The 17,944-nt window shown below is 45.9% G+C and overlaps 1 protein-coding gene across 1 annotated transcript in view; it reads right to left on the bottom strand.

The window, feature by feature from the left end:
• Positions 1-647: 647 nt before the first annotated feature.
• The window catches only part of taf2 (TAF2 RNA polymerase II, TATA box binding protein (TBP)-associated factor), a 51,211-nt gene continuing 33,914 nt past the window's right edge, over positions 648-17,944 (bottom strand). The window contains exons 20-27 of the mRNA XM_071205778.1: positions 16,299-16,492; positions 14,563-14,702; positions 10,082-10,151; positions 9,288-9,397; positions 4,492-4,721; positions 2,485-2,658; positions 1,769-1,871; positions 648-1,643 (exon numbers count right to left, since the gene is read on the bottom strand). Coding sequence (XP_071061879.1) covers positions 1,348-1,643; positions 1,769-1,871; positions 2,485-2,658; positions 4,492-4,721; positions 9,288-9,397; positions 10,082-10,151; positions 14,563-14,702; positions 16,299-16,492 — 1,317 coding nt within the window. The 3' untranslated portion in view covers positions 648-1,347. The remainder of the gene's footprint in view (positions 1,644-1,768; positions 1,872-2,484; positions 2,659-4,491; positions 4,722-9,287; positions 9,398-10,081; positions 10,152-14,562; positions 14,703-16,298; positions 16,493-17,944) is intronic.

Below are 17,944 nucleotides of genomic sequence, written 5' to 3'. Positions count from 1 at the left end.
TGCCAGGAAGTATTCTTGCCTCGCTGCTGAAGCAAGTGACTCGGCAGACATGTGCTACCAAGCAAGCGTACTCGAGATTGAGAAACACCCAGGTTCGGGAAAGCCCCATGAGCTTCTCTCGATTATCACGCAGTCTGTCTTCCGGTTGTTGCCTCTTTTGAATGACGAATACACACTACCGCCCCCTGCTGGTAAGGAGAGTTATTGCCACTCACGGCCGTGGGCTGAAGTCTTTGCGGTGTGTTCCAGTGCGACTGTTGGCCAAGACGCAGGAGACACAACAGTCGTGTTCCGTCGGGACGTGTTCTTTGGTGTGTCGGCTCCTGAAAGGTTGTTACAATTGAAATTATTTTAGAGGCTTCAGATTGTTACAGATTACATTTGTTGGCGGCAGCATTATTGGTTTGTTTAATTTATGATCCCCAGCTCCAGTGGTTAGCATGTCCTTGGGCAGGATACTCAGTGACCCCTAATAGCTCCCAATGGCCAGCGGTGTGAGTGTTAGGGTCTCATGATGGCAGCCTCTGTATGAAGGATGTGAATGCTCACATTTAAAAGTGTTTTGAGGGGCCATAGCCTTCAGTAGATTATTGTGTTTAACAATAACTTCTGAAAGTGAGTTTTAACAAATGTCAGGAATCTTTACACAATGTTAAGTCTATTTATTTTATTGTTTATTTAGGCGATTCTGATTCAATAACAATCAAAATGCTCTAAATGAGGAACATTGAATTATTCTCTGTGTTCCACTGCTAAGAAACAGAGCCAGAGTAAATGTACTCACACATGGAATCTAGTTAAAACATTCATGAATACAAAAGTGTCTTTCATTATCAATGATGACAGTTGGGGAAACAAAACATATTTTGAAAAAAACATACTAGTATAACTTGAGTTTCACTCGTGGACAGGAGATGTTCAGGGCAAACAGGAGACGTCATTAAGATGTTGAAGACAGACGCTGTACTCCACACCCCGTCATCAATCTCCCCTCAGAGCCTCACTGAAGGCCGGGGCCGAGCTGTGGGATGAGGCACACCAGAGTGGTCTGTGGGGGGGGGGAGGTTGTTGCCTGTTTGTGGAGAGAGGTGTGTGTGGTTGCATGCCTCAGGCAGATTGGAAGCGGTGTCAAAAGTCCACAAACCCCAGCAGCATGGTGTGTGTGTGTGTGTGTGTGTGTGTGTGTGTGTGTGTGAGGGTTTTCCTCTCTCAAACTGACCGCTGAGAAATGGCGAGGTGCCATTGATCTGAGGACGACATCATCCTGTCCGTGTACGCGTTGTCCTAATGACTCTCCCTGTTGAATATTCAGATGAACTGCCATGGTGTGACTCCGTGCGCTCGCCCTCAGTCGGAGAGCGAGGGCGAGCGCAGCGACCTGCCGCTGGCCGGGCTGTTGCTGTAGGCGTGGCTCCCGTCGCCCCTCTCCTTCTCCTTGTCCTTGCTCTCATGTTTGTGCTTGTGCTTGTGCTTGTGTTTGTGCTTCTTCTTCTTCTTCTTGTGCTCGTGATGGTGGTGGTGATGGTGGTGGCCGTGCTCCCCGCCGTGTTTGGAGGTTGAAGAGGTGGTCTCCTTGGAGAAGGAGGGCACGGGCGTGGCAGGCATGGAGAGCATGGACTGCTCCACTGACGGAGGCTCTTTACCTAAGAACAGGAGGAAGAAAGGTGCGTCACCAGGTGAGGGCCAATTCATTGTTTTTTGAGTGTGTGTGTGTGCGTGTGTGTGTGTGTGCGTGTGTGTGTGCGTGCGTGTGCGTGTGTGTGCTCACCTGGAGTAGAGGGTCTCTCTAACAGGTTGAGATGATGGTGAATGAAGGCCTGACTATCATGAACCGTCTCCATATCGATATCTTCATCTTCCATTGTGTTGAACTGCAACAAGCAGACTAAATGTTAACACCAATAACAGAACATCATCACCATCACCATCACCACCACCACCACCACCACCACCATCATCATCATCATCATCACCATCATCATCATCACCATCATCATCATCACCATCACCATCACCACCACCATCATCATCATCATCATCACATCATCATCATCACCATCATCATCATCATCATCCATCATCATCATCATCATCATCATCATCATCATCATCATCATCATCATCACCACCACCATCATCATCATCATCATCATCATCATCACCATCATCATCATCACCACCATCACCATCATCATCATCACCATCACCACCACCACCATCACCATCACCACCACCACCACCACATCACCATCATCATCATCATCATCACCACCACCACCACCATCATCACCACCACCATCATCATCATCATCACCATCATCATCATCACCACCACCATCATCATCATCATCACCATCATCATCACCATCACCACCACCACCACCACCACCACCACCACATCATGACCCCTGAACTAATGCCCTGAGTAAAGCAGAGGAGAGTTAAGGAAGTATAAAGTCAGGCGTCATGGCAGCGCGGCGTTACCCTGATCTTGAAGCGGCCCCCCCTCCCGTCGTCCTCCTGCTGCTGCTGCTGCTGCAGGATCTGTCCCGGCTCTGGAGGCGAGCCCAGTGGGGTCTCAGCCTTCCTCTTCAGGCCCTGGGGGGGCTGGCCCACCCCACACACCCCTAATGAAATCGGGTCAGGTTCTTCATCCACCTGCAGACACAAACAGACTTCAACAGTGATGCAGGAATAGGCCTGACACCGAGTGCCCACTTATGGTTCCCTCTTCTTGTCAGTTTAAAAAAAATAAAATGTATCGGTGCATCAAATGAAATCTGTGGTGGACACATGCTTACGAGAGGCTGAGGTCTTGTTCTCCAACGTTAAATGTGGCAGTAAATGCCCCACTGCTAAATGTCTGAAGCTCTTGCGTGTCTTAAAAACAGCGGTTGCTCACAAGTGACTAGGGATGCTCCGATCGCCAATTTCGGGGGGCGATCGCCGGAATCAGTATCGACCGATACCGATCGCCGATCCGATCAAGTGGGCGGGGCCTAAATGGAAGATTTAAACATCACTTTAAATCTTCCATTTAAAGTGATGTTTAAACTCAGTTAATGCTCATTCTCTGGAGCTTCCACCAACAGCAACCAACTTCATTATTACATTCAAATGATGTTCACATGTTTACATTCACTTTGGAGAATGATGAGCGGAAGCCTCTCTTTTCCTCTCTCCCCCTCTCTCTCCCTCCCTCTCTCTCCCTCTCTCTCTCCCTCTCTCTCTCCCTCTCTCTCTCCCTCCCTCTCCTGACAGCCTGTCAGTCTCTCATGCAGCTCACTGATCCAGTAATGAGTGACCCAACAGTGAAGAATACATATATTTATAATAACTAGTTGAGCTTGTTCCAGAGGTAGATACATAGCTAGTGTCAGGTCTAACTCTTGTGTGTCGCTCCGCTCACCGGTCCGTCTCGGCGGGCGGAGCTGCAGGAGTTCTGCTTCACGTTGCATACCGCTATTTTACTGTCTTTTTCGGACACCTTAAAATACTGCCAGACCGGTGAAGCCATTTTGGCGAGCTTGTTTTGCCGCACACAGAGACAAGTGTCATGTATTTTACGTCATGCGATCGGCATGTTCAGAGAGCACCGATCGATCCGTAGAGAGTGAGTATCGGCCGATACCGATCGGAGCATCCCTACAAGTGACTAAATGACACTACTTAATGTTATCAAGCTGAACGTTAGCCGCGTTTAGCTTAGCGGTGGTGATGCACAGCAAGTTGACCATGATGTAGTTCCTTATATCCTAATGTTAGCAAATAATAGAGTGGAGAACATTATCCTGCTGAATAAAATGTGTGTGCGCTAAAGATCTTGTTTTCTGCAGTATACCAAAATCCAATGGAATAATCCCATTACTTTTTGTCGAAGGAGGCCTTGCGATGATAACTTCGGGATCGACCTACACAAATGTATCATCATTATATCACTCTATATTTAGAAATATGGTTTAATTATTGTCTTTTATAGAAATCTAACTTAATAAAGAGATGAATGTACAACAAAAGTCAAAGGTTTATATGAAACCACTAAGCAGAATACTGAAATGCTAATGCCTCCATGTCAGACTTGTGCTGATAACTCCTCTCACAAGACGAAGTGCTCTTCACTGTGATTCTGGGTACCATGGTGACGCGATGGGAATGCTGTAGAGCCAAATACTGTTGGCAGGACTCTAGTAACCAGAATTACATCGATTCAGCCTCAGTGAACAGATGTATCGAAGGCTTTGCTGACTATCTTTGTGCCATCTGAAATGTGTTATGCTGCATTAGTAAATCAAAATGGAGGGAGACCACCAGGCAGTTGCTGATTACATCACCATTAGCTGCTGCTGATGTAGTGTGTCTTTGACTAGTGTGTGTGTTGGCTGTAACTACACAATTTAAAGTCAAAATACAAATTCGACCTGTCAAGAAATGTGAAGTCAGTATTTCTTAAAGTGCAGTTTCCATAATACTAAAGTAAATGAGCCCACTTACAGCTATGTAGCTCATGCCAACACCATGGATGCCTATACTGGCCGCGGTGTCCATCACCGGGGCCCCCCCCGACTCAGGCTTGATGGTAGGGTTCAGGACAGCTTTCTTCTCCTTCAGGTTGAGCACGAGGCCCAGCTCCGGCAGGGGCAGGCAGGAGGGGCGTGTCAGACCAAACAGCGTATAGTAGAGGTTCACTGCATCACAGCGCAGCCGCCAGTCATGGGACGTACCTGAGGACAGGGGGGGGGGGGGGACAAAGGGCAAAGCTGGTTAAATCAAATAAAGATAGAAACACCCAGTAAATGCTCTTCGTGTCCCCCTTGTACTAATAATAATAATACATGGGACTTGTATAGCGCTTTTCAGGAAACTCAAAGACGCTTTGACAGAGAAGGAAAAAAAAGAAGTACAAAAAGAGAAAATAGGAGGGGGGGGCCAGTGGTTGAATGCAGTGCTGAACAGGTGGGTTTCGAGTGATCTTTTGAATGCTGTGAGGGAGGAAGAGCCTCTGGTGGATTGGGGTAGTGAGTCCCAGAGGGGGGGCAGCAGCGGAGAAGGCTCTGACCATACTTTACTTTATAAGAGGCTCCATAAAGCCAAGCGCCTACAATGGGCACTGTGGCTTTAGAAGAGGGTAAAAAGAGTGTGTGTTCTTACAGGACTGACCTTCAGCTGCTGAAACATCATCCTGTGTGAGTGTGTGTGTGTGTGTGTGTGTGTGTGTGTGTGTGTGTGTGTGTGTAACATGTGAGGGGCTGTGGGTTTTGGGGGGGCGAGGAATAAAACAAGCAACACATTTTCATAACATAGTATTTAAGGTGAGCACACTCTGTGCTGCCAGTGTACACACACACACACACACACACACACACACACACACACACACACACACACACACACACACACACACACACACACACACACACACACACACACACACACACACACACACACACACACACACACACACACACACACACACACACACACACACACACACACACACACACACACACACACTGACCAGCAAACAGAAGTTCACTGGAAATAATCAGCATGATATTTTCATTCATCCCTCAAGCTTGCAAGGCAAACAGCATGCTGCAGTAGGAGCAGTAGGGGCAGTAGGAGCAGTAGGGGCAGTAGGGGCAGTAGGAGCAGTAGGGGCAGTAGGGGCAGTAGGAGCAGTAGGGGCAGTAGGGGCAGTAGGGGCAGTAGGAGCAGTAGGGCAGTAGGGGCAGTAGGGGCAGTAGGAGCAGTAGGGGCAGTAGGGGCAGTAGGAGCAGTAGGGGCAGTAGGGGCAGTAGGGGCAGTAGGGGCAGTAGGAGCAGTAGGAGCAGTAAGAGCAGTAGGGGCAGTAGGGGCAGTAGGAGCAGTAGGAGCAGTAGGGGCAGTAGGGGCAGTAGGAGCAGTAGGGGCAGTAGGGGCAGTAGGAGCAGTAAGAGCAGTAGGAGCAGTAGGGGCAGTAGGGGCAGTAGGAGCAGTAAGAGCAGTAGGAGCAGTAGGAGCAGTAGGGGCAGTAGGGGCAGTAGGGGCAGTAGGGGCAGTAGGAGCAGTAGGAGCAGTAGGAGCAGTAAGAGCAGTAGGGGGCAGTAGGGGCAGTAGGGGCAGTAGGAGCAGTAGGAGCAGTAGGGGCAGTAGGGGCAGTAGGAGCAGTAGGAGCAGTAAGAGCAGTAGGAGCAGTAGGGGCAGTAGGGGCAGTAGGAGCAGTAGGAGCAGTAGGGGCAGTAGGGGCAGTAGGAGCAGTAGGAGCAGTAAGAGCAGTAGGAGCAGTAGGGGCAGTAGGGGCAGTAGGAGCAGTAGGAGCAGTAGGGGCAGTAGGGGCAGTAGGAGCAGTAGGGGCAGTAGGAGCAGTAGGAGCAGTAAGAGCAGTAGGAGCAGTAGGGGCAGTAGGGGCAGTAGGAGCAGTAGGAGCAGTAGGGGCAGTAGGGGCAGTAGGGGCAGTAGGAGCAGTAGGAGCAGTAGGGGCAGTAGGAGCAGTAAGAGCAGTAGGAGCAGTAGGAGCAGTAGGAGCAGTAGGGGCAGTAGGAGCAGTAGGGGCAGTAGGGGCAGTAGGGGCAGTAGGAGCAGTAGGGGCAGTAGGGGCAGTAGGAGCAGTAGGGGCAGTAGGAGCAGTAGGAGCAGTAAGAGCAGTAGGAGCAGTAGGAGCAGTAGGGGCAGTAGGAGCAGTAGGGGCAGTAGGGGCAGTAGGGGCAGTAGGGGCAGTAGGGGCAGTAGGAGCAGTAGGGGCAGTAGGGGCAGTAGGGGCAGTAGGAGCAGTAGGGGCAGTAGGGGCAGTAGGGCAGTAGGGGCAGTAGGAGCAGTAGGGGCAGTAGGGGCAGTAGGGGCAGTAAGAGCAGTAGGGGCAGTAGGGGCAGTAGGGGCAGTAGGGGCAGTAGGGGCAGTAGGAGCAGTAGGAGCAGTAGGGGCAGTAGGGGCAGTAGGAGCAGTAGGGGCAGTAGGGGCAGTAGGGGCAGTAGGGGCAGTAGGAGCAGTAGGGGCAGTAGGAGCAGTAGGGGCAGTAGGGGCAGTAGGGGCAGTAGGGGCAGTAGGGGCAGTAGGAGCAGTAGGGGCAGTAGGGGCAGTAGGGGCAGTAGGGGCAGTAGGAGCAGTAGGGGCAGTAGGGGCAGTAGGGGCAGTAGGGCAGTAGGAGCAGTAGGGGCAGTAGGGGCAGTAGGAGCAGTAGGGGCAGTAGGGGCAGTAGGGGCAGTAGGGGCAGTAGGGGCAGTAGGGGCAGTAGGGGCAGTAGGAGCAGTAGGGGCAGTAGGGGCAGTAGGAGCAGTAGGGGCAGTAGGGGCAGTAGGGGCAGTAGGAGCTCCATGGGCTTCAGAAATATGGAATTGTTAACAGATACTTGTATTTGGGTTTTGAAACGCTGCGTGTTTGGATTGGCAGACTGAAGCGTTCTGGCCAGGCAGGCCATAACGCTTCAGTCTGCCAAGTCTAGCTGAAACACATCGGACCCCCTGGAAGAGAAGTAATGAAACCTGAGGACACAATAGGAGGCAGAGCCGTGTGCGTACATGGTGGAGGCGCCGCAACAAGCAGACCCTAACATTGTTCCCTTCATTACTGGAATATACCAGATCATGTAAAAAAGAAGACAGATATTTCATATGAAATACACACCGTTCAACAGTTGCTAGTTGCTAGTTCGTCGGGGTGAAAGTGAGTCTACGCATTGTGAGCGCACGGCTCCCATCAACATTTTATCAAATCAAAGCCACATTGAATTTGACATTATTGCGGTCGGTAAACAACAATTTGGTGTGTTCCAGCCACCTTTGGGACTGGAGTGTGGCGCAGTATATTAGCCGATAAACAAAATAATAATAAATAAAAAACAGAAATAATTTCTCGTATTTATAGAGCGGTGCTGTGCATGAGTCCTAGCACCCTGAAAAGAGTCCATTCTACCACATCCGGTACCCTTGTCACAAAGTCAAATGTTCGTGTTTTTGGTAAGGTGCCTGAAACAAGGTTAATACAAGCTGAAGATATTTTTATGTTTTATTCTACGACATTAAATACCAAATGTGACTAACTTACTTCTGGCGATTTAATTGATATGTTAAACTTATTAAGTTGTATTTATACGTGGAGATTAATACAACTTAAAGGTGGGGTAGGTAAGTTTCAGAAACCGGCTCGAGATACACTTTTTGTTATATTCCATGGAATGCTCTTAACATCCCGATAGCAAAGAATATCTGAAGTGCTTTGACAACAAATCCATAAAAAAATGTCATCTGTAGAAGCCGTAATACTGTAAAAGGTACATCCAATCCGTTTAGCCGGCCCAGCTAAACGGATTGGATGGCCTACCTGCCTGTCAGCCTTCCATCGGGGCACAAACTTATCTCGTGCCCTCATTGGTCATGTGCGCGTTCGTGTGTGTTGGAGGCGGGGCTCTGTGAGGAAGTGGCAGATTTTCTCCGGTTGTGTATTTTCAAATTCTAGCGATCTCGAGCCGGTTTCTCAAACTTACCTACCCCACCTTTAAGTATCATAAACGTGTTTGCCAAAGATCTTGTTTTCTGTAATATTCCGAGTGCATTGAAAAATCCCATTGGCTGTGTGTAGTCCAGAGGGGGTCTGCCTTTTCTATGGAGAGTGATTTAGTCCTTCGTCCTGGTCTCAGAGAGCTACTACTAACGTCTATTTCACAGTGATAAAGCCAACGGGGCTTTCTAAAAATGTCTAAGAAGCTTTTAGAAAATGTGCTTTAGAGGAAGTGCATTACAACTCAATCTGGAAGGGATGTTTTTTGATTGATTCAGAAATTATTTATTTTAAGGTCAATTACAAACACACTGCATTCTCTTTAGGGAGGAATCATTCTAGCTCAAGCAAGTACTGGATATATGTGCCAGAAGAAACCAAAGAAACATATGTGGCTAGATCAAATGTTATACTTTCTTACAAGAAAAAAGTGAACATACATGAATTCAAATCTCAACAGTGTCGTGGCTCAAATCTGTTGGTCATGCCATGCAGTTTAGATTCAGTTATGATGTGCTCAGTTAAACCATTTCCTCAAACCTAACCACACTTGATTGAGTTGACCTCTTTCGTTTCATTAAAAAGTAATGCTGGTGTCAAGTGTCACCGGTAAGATTCAAATGTACCGGACAAATGGGAAATGCTCCATCAAGATGTATCTCTCTATTACTGAGCTTGAAAACAATTGATGAATGAAGCTATAGGAAAAGGAAGACATCATAAGGCATATAGATATATACTTCATTTCAATTCTTATTGAGAAACTCAAGCCTGCGTGACAACAAAGCGCTGCCAGGAGACTCGTGCTGTCTCACCTGAGTTCATCAGCTTCCAGAGCTGGTCGACCAGCGCCTCGTTACACAGAGCCGAGTCTGTGCTCTTGGTGAAAGGTGGATTCTTGCAGAGCATCCCGAGGATCTTATGTCTGATTGGACGTAAAAAGAACAGGAAGATGATCATCCACGTGTTCTGTTGATCTGTAGGCCATACAGTAATTTAGCAGGACCTACAACGTTTCTTTAACAGTGGGGGAAGCTGGTCCTGCATGGTCACTTATGCAGTTGGTAGAATACACTATAGGCAGAGAAATGTAACACACATGTGTCTGCTTCAGAAAGGGCTTGCATATCTTTGTAACGACAGAGGCCTTTCCTTTTCCCCTTAATAAAGGATAGGTTTCCATGCCAATCTTAAAGCATTCCTGACATACCCATATGGACATTGAAAGGGTCTTTGACATTCTTTCCTAAAGCGATTTCAGCCCTGCTCTATGCATTGCAAAGTTGTGGCAAAGCTAACATGAAGCTCAGCAGTTTGAGAGAAATCTGCAGGTCGTCTTTAAGCTTCATGAGTATGAGGTTCTGTCCGTGTGCTTCCGTCCACGCTGGGCCGCGGCAGAAGGGGCGTAGCACAAAGCGGAGTCTCCCTCTCTGTGTCCACACTTGATTCGTCTTACTCAGACTGCTCATATCATGTCAACTGATATTTACACTATCATCAGTGTTTGTTGTATTTAATAATGACAAATAAACCAAGAAAAAAACATTGAGGTAAGGACACTGTTCTCAAAGTGCAAAGTGTTCACATGGTTGTGTGTGTGAATATGTACCTGACGTAATGAGCGGGCTCGTTCTGCACCATGTTGAGCAGCCACTGCAGCTCTGCTGAGCTCCTCTCCACTGCAGGACAGAGAAACAAAGACATGTTGCAATGAAAGACCTCCTTAAGATCCTGAAAATGTGACAAAAACCTTCAAACATCAGGTCTTATTATATATATCACATGATGTTTGGCATATTATTGTACCCTTGATGGCGTCTACATTTGAGATTCGTGTCAACAAAGAGAGACATCCACCCATCAGTGCTGCATACCTTAGAATATGATTACATTTTCCTAAGAATAAAATGTGTCGCAATCCTGTTTTTGGGCTAAAATCCGATTCATCGTGTAATGAATAGAATCTGGATGATTCAGTCAAATGAGTGAGTAATTGTGTGATACAGATCCTTCCTATGAATGAACATGCAGACGGATCTATTCGTGTACAGTGGGGCAAAAAAGTATTTAGTCAGCCACCAATTGTGCAAGTTCTCCCACTTAAAAAGATGAGAGGCCTGTAATTTTCATCCTGTATACCTCAACTATGAGAGACAAAAGGAGAAAAATCACATTGTCTGATTTTTAAATAATTTATTTGCAAATGATGGTGGAAAATAAGTATTTGGTCAAAAACAAAAATTCATCTCAATACTTGGTTATATACCCTTTGTTCGCAATAACAGAGATCAAACGTTTTTTGTAAGTCTTCACAAGGTGTTCACTGTTGCTGGTATGTTGGCCCATTCCTCCATGCAGATCTCTTCTAGAGCAGTGATGTTTTGGGGCTGTCGCTGGGCAACACAGACTTTCAACTCCCTCCAAAGATTTTCTATGGGGTTGAGATCTGGAGACTGGCTAGGCCACTCCAGGACCTTGAAATGCTTCTTACGAAGCCACTCCTTCGTTGCCCGGGCGGTGTGTTTGGGATCATTGTCATGCTGAAAGACCCAGCCACGTTTCATCTTGCTGATGGAAGGAGGTTGTCACTCAAAATCTCACGATACATGGCCCCATTCATTCTTTCCTTTACACGGATCAGTCGTCCTGGTCCCTTTGCAGAAAAGCAGCCCCAAAGCATGACGGTCCCACCCCCATGTTTCACAGTAGGTGTTCTTTGGATGCAACTCAGCATTCTTTCTCCTCCAAACACGTCTAGTTGAGTTTTTACCAAAAAGTTCTATTTTGGTTTCATCTGACCACATGACATTCTCCCAATCCTCTTCTGGATCATCTAAATCAGGGGTCACCAACCTTTTTTAGGATGAGGGCTACTTTCAAAAAATAAAACAAGTCGGGGGCTACTTTTACTCCTCTTTTCTTTTATTTTTTTTGCAGTGTTTTTTGCAGTGTATATATTTAGCACATTTTAACATTATTATATGCTTACCTTTAACCTTTGTGTGCTGTTTGGGTCTTTGGGACCCGTTTTCAGTGTTTACTAAAAGAACATGTATGCAATTTAATTATTTTAACCTGCTTTATTTGGGGGTGGGCCTCACATCCTCTAGGGGGGGCCTCACCTCCTCTAGGGGGGTCCTCACCTCCTCTGGGGGGGTCCGGGGGCATTCAACCCCGGGAAGATTTTTTTTTTAAATGTTGAAGTGAAATGCATCAATCTGGTGCACTTTGAATTTATGGATACAGCTCTCAACACTCAGATGAAAGGGAGCTGTATACTTTTCAATAATCCAAACATTTTTAGAATATCACAACCAATAACAAATCATTTAAACTTGTTTATTCATATCTTGTGTTACCTAGTTAGCGTTCTTTCTTTTTATTTATGCATATTTTACTAATCACTCCCCTTTTAAACTGTTTTTTGTACTGTCCTAGTGTACACATTGGAATTATCTCTCTCTCTCTCTCTCTGAGTGCTCCTCCGTGGCGATGACGGCATGCGTTAAAAAATTATAATAAATATATTTGTAAAGTGGGGGGACACAAACGGGATTTCGAAAAGTGCTGGGGACATGTCCCCAGTGGAGTTTACGCCGTGTCTGTGCGTCAAGTGGAATAAATATATATGCAAGTTACAACACACAGAGTAAAACTCTGGCCCTCATGTGTTGTATCTGGCATGATAGGCTGTTCAATGGGGCTGATGTGTAGATTCTGCCAGAAGGAAAATCAGCGGGGAGGTGCCACATTGCTTTTCTTCCCGACTGCAACGCTGGTCCCGGAAATCAAGCAAGAACGTGATTGGTCGATATTCATAGTGGGGGTGGGGGGAGGAGGGGTGTTAGATAGATATAGAGTTATAGTAAGTAGATAGAGTTCGCTATGATTTAGGTTTTGTTTATGCATGGGGTAGATTCTTTTAATTACATTTCCTTTTTTTTGGTGTATATTTTATACATTTTGGATTTTCTTGGCGAGCTATTTTAGAACGTGCCCGGCGGGCGCCTCACGTTGCCCCTGCGGGCGACTGAGTGCCCGCGGGCACCGTGTTGGCTACCCCTGATCTAAATGCTCTCTAGCAAACTTCAGACGGGCCTGGACATGTACTGGCTTAAGCAGGGGACACGTCTGGCACTGCAGGATTTGAGTCCCTGGCGGCGTAGTGTGTTACTGATGGTAGCCTTTGTTACTTTGGTCCCAGCTCTCTGCAGGTCAATGACTCGGTCCCCCCGTGTGGTTCTGGGATCTTTGCTCACCGGTCTTGTGATCATTTTGACCCCACGGGGTGAGATCTTGCGTGGAGCCCCAGATCGAGGGAGATTATCAGTGGTCTTGTATGTCTTCCATTTTCTAATAATTGCTCCCACAGTTGATTTCTTCACACCAAGCTGCTTACCTATTGCAGATTCAGTCTTCCCAGCCTGGTGCAGGTCTACCATTTAGTTTCTGGTGTCCTTTGACAGCTCTTTGGTCTTGGCCATAGTGGAGTTTGGAGTGTGACTGTTTGAGGTTGTGGACAGGTGTCTTTTATACTGATAACGAGTTCAAACAAGTGCCATTAATACAGTTAACGAGTGGAGGACAGAGGAGGCTCATATGCCCCTTTCACACCAGCGCCTTTTCAGCTCCGGCTCGGAGCTAGAGCCTGAAAAGCGCCGGGTTTTCCAGTTCACACCGGAGCTGCGCCGGCTCTTAGCTCCGGAATCCGCTTCATTTCCAGCTCCAAAAAATTGTCGGTCCAGAGGCAAGAGCTTTGGAGCTAAGAGGTGACGTCGCTTACGTCTCTCTTACGTCGAGGCGTGCAGGAAACTAAACCCACCTCCCATGGGTCGACTGTTATGCCTGCCTACAAGCAGTAGTGCCTATAAACACACTTTATAAAGTCAGGCAGCACTAACCAGGCTTCGTGTGGTTCTGTTTATTTGTGCCTTACTTTGACCCTCCGTTCACTGTTATCCATCATTGTGGAGAGAGGCAGACGTGTTGTTTTGTATTATTGCAGCTATCGGATGCAAGTAGTCAGTTTAGCTTCGGTTGCTATGGTAACATCACCCGTTTGATACCAGAGAAACTTTCATAACAGCGTTGTGATACCAAACAGTGTCAATTCAGACTGACACACATTCACTTAGGCTAAGGGGAACTGGGGATATGCATCAGCTGCTTGTGTGAGTCGGACAGTGAATACTTTAGAGCGGCCGCTGCAGTGTGAGCTAACCGGGAGCTAACGGGAGAATAAACTCCGTGGAAGAGCAGCACTGCAGCGGGAGCTAACCGGGAGCTAACGGGAGAATAAAGTCCCGTGGAAGAGCAGCGCTGCAGCGGTCGGTACATGCTGCTGAAACACATTAATAAACAATGAACCACGGCACTCTGGAGCAAAGTATAAGGTTGGAGAAGTCGTTATTCAATGTATTCTGGCTTCGTGTGATTAAAAGCAACACGATCATCGACCCGACGCAGTTGTTGTTGTGAGCTGCCGTTGTGGCTGCCGTTGTGGGGCAAATCAGCGATGTAAACGGTGACGTCATGACGCAGCAGGGGCAGCTCTGGGGCGCCAGTGGGCGGTGTGCACAGAGCGGGAGCTGAAAAGGGAAACCGGAGCTGAACCAGAAAAGCTCCCGCTCGGAGCTAGAGAGGGGAAAGCGCTGGTGTGAAAGCCGCATTAAAGAAGAAGTTACAGGTCTGTGAGAGCCAGACATCTTGTTTGTTTGTAGGAGACCAAATACTTATTTTACCGAGGAATTTACCAATTAATTCATTAAAAATCCTACAATGTGATTTCCTGGATTCTTTCCCCCCCCCTCTGTCTCTCATAGTTGAAGTGTACCTAGGATGAAAATTACAGGCCTCTCATCTTTTTAAGTGGGAGAACTTGCACAATTGGTGGCTGACTAAATACTTTTTTGCCCCACTGTAGATGTGGATCTGATATTCTGTACACACTGTGAAGACCACTGAGACAAATGTAACATTTGTGATATTGGGCTATATAAATAAACATTGATTGATTGATTGATTGATCTCAAGTAACCTGACAACTAGATCAACAACAATGCAGAAGAAGTACGTGTCATAATGTCCAACCTCTAGTGTAGTCCACCAGAGCCTCAAGTGCAGCGACGCGAACGTCTACAAAGTGTCCGTACTCTGCGTAGGACTTGAAGAGCGACGCGTCACTGGGAATGTGTCCGTTCTTCTGCAGCTCTCGGATGGCATTCAGACAGCTGGAGAGGAGGGGGGAGAAGAACACGAGGGGTATTCCAGTTGTGTGTGAAATTAATGGAAGATATAGAAGATAACTAATAAAAGGAAATGACACCGTTTTTTGTTGCTTTTGGATATATTATTTTATACATTTTTATACTTCATTATTATATGATGGTATTTTTATTATAAAACTATACACCTATCGATTATTGTGACTCCCTGTCTCTTTCTTAAACTTGGATATCCAATGGGAATCATTTAGAAGTGAGTCTACTTTTAACTAAAGCCATGATCCCTTCAGGCGCCTGCCTAAATAACACAAGCTGAACTGAACGATTATAAAATATAAATAAGGCCCTAAATATGTGAGACATGTAAATGATTATTTTGAATGCCAAGGTAGTGTTTGTGGAGTGCTGTCAATGTATTGAAGAATGTAATTGTGTTAATCACAATAATGGTTTGTGATGAATGATTATCGTACATGTAGCTTGGTCCAGTACCTCCGCTTCCGTTGCCTTTTCACTGCCATGCAGTTCATGGGCAAAACAGGCGCTGGTATTTAGGGAGCACCAATGGGTCACTCGTGGTGACTCATTGGCACGTTTTTGACATGCTTTAAGGTTTCCAGATTATTCACGAATGCCAACACATTTAGCGTTTACATCGACAGCCGTAGTTGTACTTTTGAACTTGATCGGGACTACGGATGGAAATTAGCTCAAAGCTAAAATCCGGCATGTTTACGTTTTAAAGCATTACCGTACTTTTCGGACTATAAGCCGCAACTTTTCCCCCCATTTTTCTGATACAGCTAACGGCCACTAGGGGACCTCCTAAATCTATGGATTTTACAGGTGAAATTAACCACCTTTAACTCTATGGGCTCTATGAACAGTCCGCGCCCGCCACCTTTAAGAGGAGGGCTCCAGCAGGAAAAGCTGGAGGCCGGAAAAGAGTGAGGCAGGTAGCGCGCCAAAGTAAAAGTGGAACCGAGAGACGGAACGAGAGCAAGACAGACGGACAATTTAGCTGCTGCGGCTTATATGCAGGTGCGCTGTATAGTCCGAACAGTACGGTATTTGTTTTAAATGTTCATCAATGTGCATTGTCCCTCTTCAAATAAATGATTAAATACAGACAACAAGAAAAAACTACCATATATCAAATCTTAATATAAATGAAAAAAAAGCATTTTTTCTAATTATGGTTGAGATATTGTGTTTTTTGCTCGACAACATGGGTCTACACTCTTGCACACATTACTGCATGCAGCACTGTATTAATGTTCCTTTTAGAAACTCTTACATTTTAAGTAAAGGCTAAACTTAAGAAAAATAATCTCTGACATTGAAAGGCCAAAAGACCTTAACCCACCATAGCACACCTTAGTTTGTGGCAGATACTCAGAGTCGCCAGTGTCTTATTAAATTGAAGCAAATATTGAAATAAAATCTAAGAACACTGCCTATGCCTACATGGACTGATATTACTTTACTATGTAGTACCAACATTGTGTATAAGTTTAACAAATGAGATAAATAATCTACCAGGACAAACACATGCTTCAGGAGATCACCAGTGGAACATAGAGACCAACACCCGCTGCTAACCTGACAGTGATGGTGTTCCTGAAGCTCGGCAGCAGCTTCTCCATGTTCAGGAACCGTGTGATCTCCTCCAAGATGAGACGCACGTCAGCATTCAGATTGTCCACGGTGCGCACCTCGTTGCTGATGCTGATGGCCGGGGTCAGGGAGTTGGTCAGGGCTTCAATCAGCTCTGCACGGTAGTAGTTATCTGAGAACTGAAGACACGCAAGAAGAGGGGGGTTGTGTATGCTTATCACTGGGGCCAAACATTCAACTTCACTGGCATTGCACAGGACTGGGATGACCACATGCAGTCAGTGTCTAACCAGAAGTGAAGAGAAGCAGTGGAGTGCAGTGTAATGTATATGTAGAGTTTAACTATATCAAAGAGACAGATATGTAAAGCTTAAGTTTATATAGTATGAACAGTATTAATACGTATAAACACTATGAACATATGACATATAGACAGTATAATAAATATGTATACACTTTGAACAAATTATTTGAATAAATACACTGTCTCAACTAGGGATGCCAGCGATTATTCGCTACAGTCTCCATAAGCGAATATTATTTTTAAAAATCGATTTTATTTATATATATATATATATATTTTTTTTTTTCTGGCTTAGTTTCAACCAAAATATATATAAATATATATATATATATATATGCTAATAATAGTAATAGCATTAATAATTGTAAATGGTCATTGGTCACACCACCAGTTTGGGGGGTCGGTCGGGCGCATCGATTATTATTCGCCAGGGCTGCCGAATAATCGATTTTGATCATGGTCAGTTTCTGGCAACCCTAGTCTCAACTGCTCGTTAACACAAATATCTAATCAGCCAATCACATGGCAGCAACCTAATGCATTTAAGCATGAAGACATGGTGAAGACGACCTGGTGAAGTTCACACAGAGCATCAGAACGGGGAAGAAAAGGGATTTAAGTGACTTTGAACGTGGCATGGTTCTTGGTGCCAGGCGGCTGGTCTGAGTATTTCAGAAACTTCTGATCTACTGGGAATTTCACATCCATCTCTAGGGTTTACAGAGAACGGTCCAAAAAGGGAAAACATCCAGTGAGCGGCAGTTCTCTGGGAGAAAACGCCTCGTTGATGCCAGAGATCAGAGGAGAATGGTCAGATTGGTGCAAGATGATAGAAAAGCAACAGTAACTCAAACTACAACATTTCGAGAAATGTTGACTGTGTGACTGAAACTTGGGTGCGCGTCCCGATGCCAACATTACCCCCGCTGAGTAAGTATTAATAGCAATAGTTGTATTGTTAAGGTACAACAAAGAATATCCATTAATTGTAGCTCACTTTTAGCTGACTATTTGAACTGTTTATCTATGACATTTTTCGATTCTTGTACCACATTCCTGCATCGTTTCTGAACATGTTTAGATTACAACTGGATTTAGTTAACGACCGACAGGTGTGTTCAAAGATCAAAGCGTTTCCACGGCAACGCCCTGCCAGTGAACGAGAGACAGCCTGTCAGAGAATGTATTGACAATATTGTGCTGCATTATTGTTTCCAAGTAAAAAACTGTAACTCCAATCAGCTAAGTATCCTAGCCAGAGTATTTAGGATACCAGATGAACACACCTGATGACTCTCGTGTTCGTTTGATGAGATTAGCATATCGG

This window comes from Pseudochaenichthys georgianus, chromosome 16, assembly GCF_902827115.2.
Source record: "Pseudochaenichthys georgianus chromosome 16, fPseGeo1.2, whole genome shotgun sequence".
Classification (NCBI taxonomy): domain Eukaryota; kingdom Metazoa; phylum Chordata; class Actinopteri; order Perciformes; family Channichthyidae; genus Pseudochaenichthys; species Pseudochaenichthys georgianus.
Note: the sequence above shows the minus strand (reverse complement) of the source record. Positions and strands in the feature narration are given on the sequence as shown.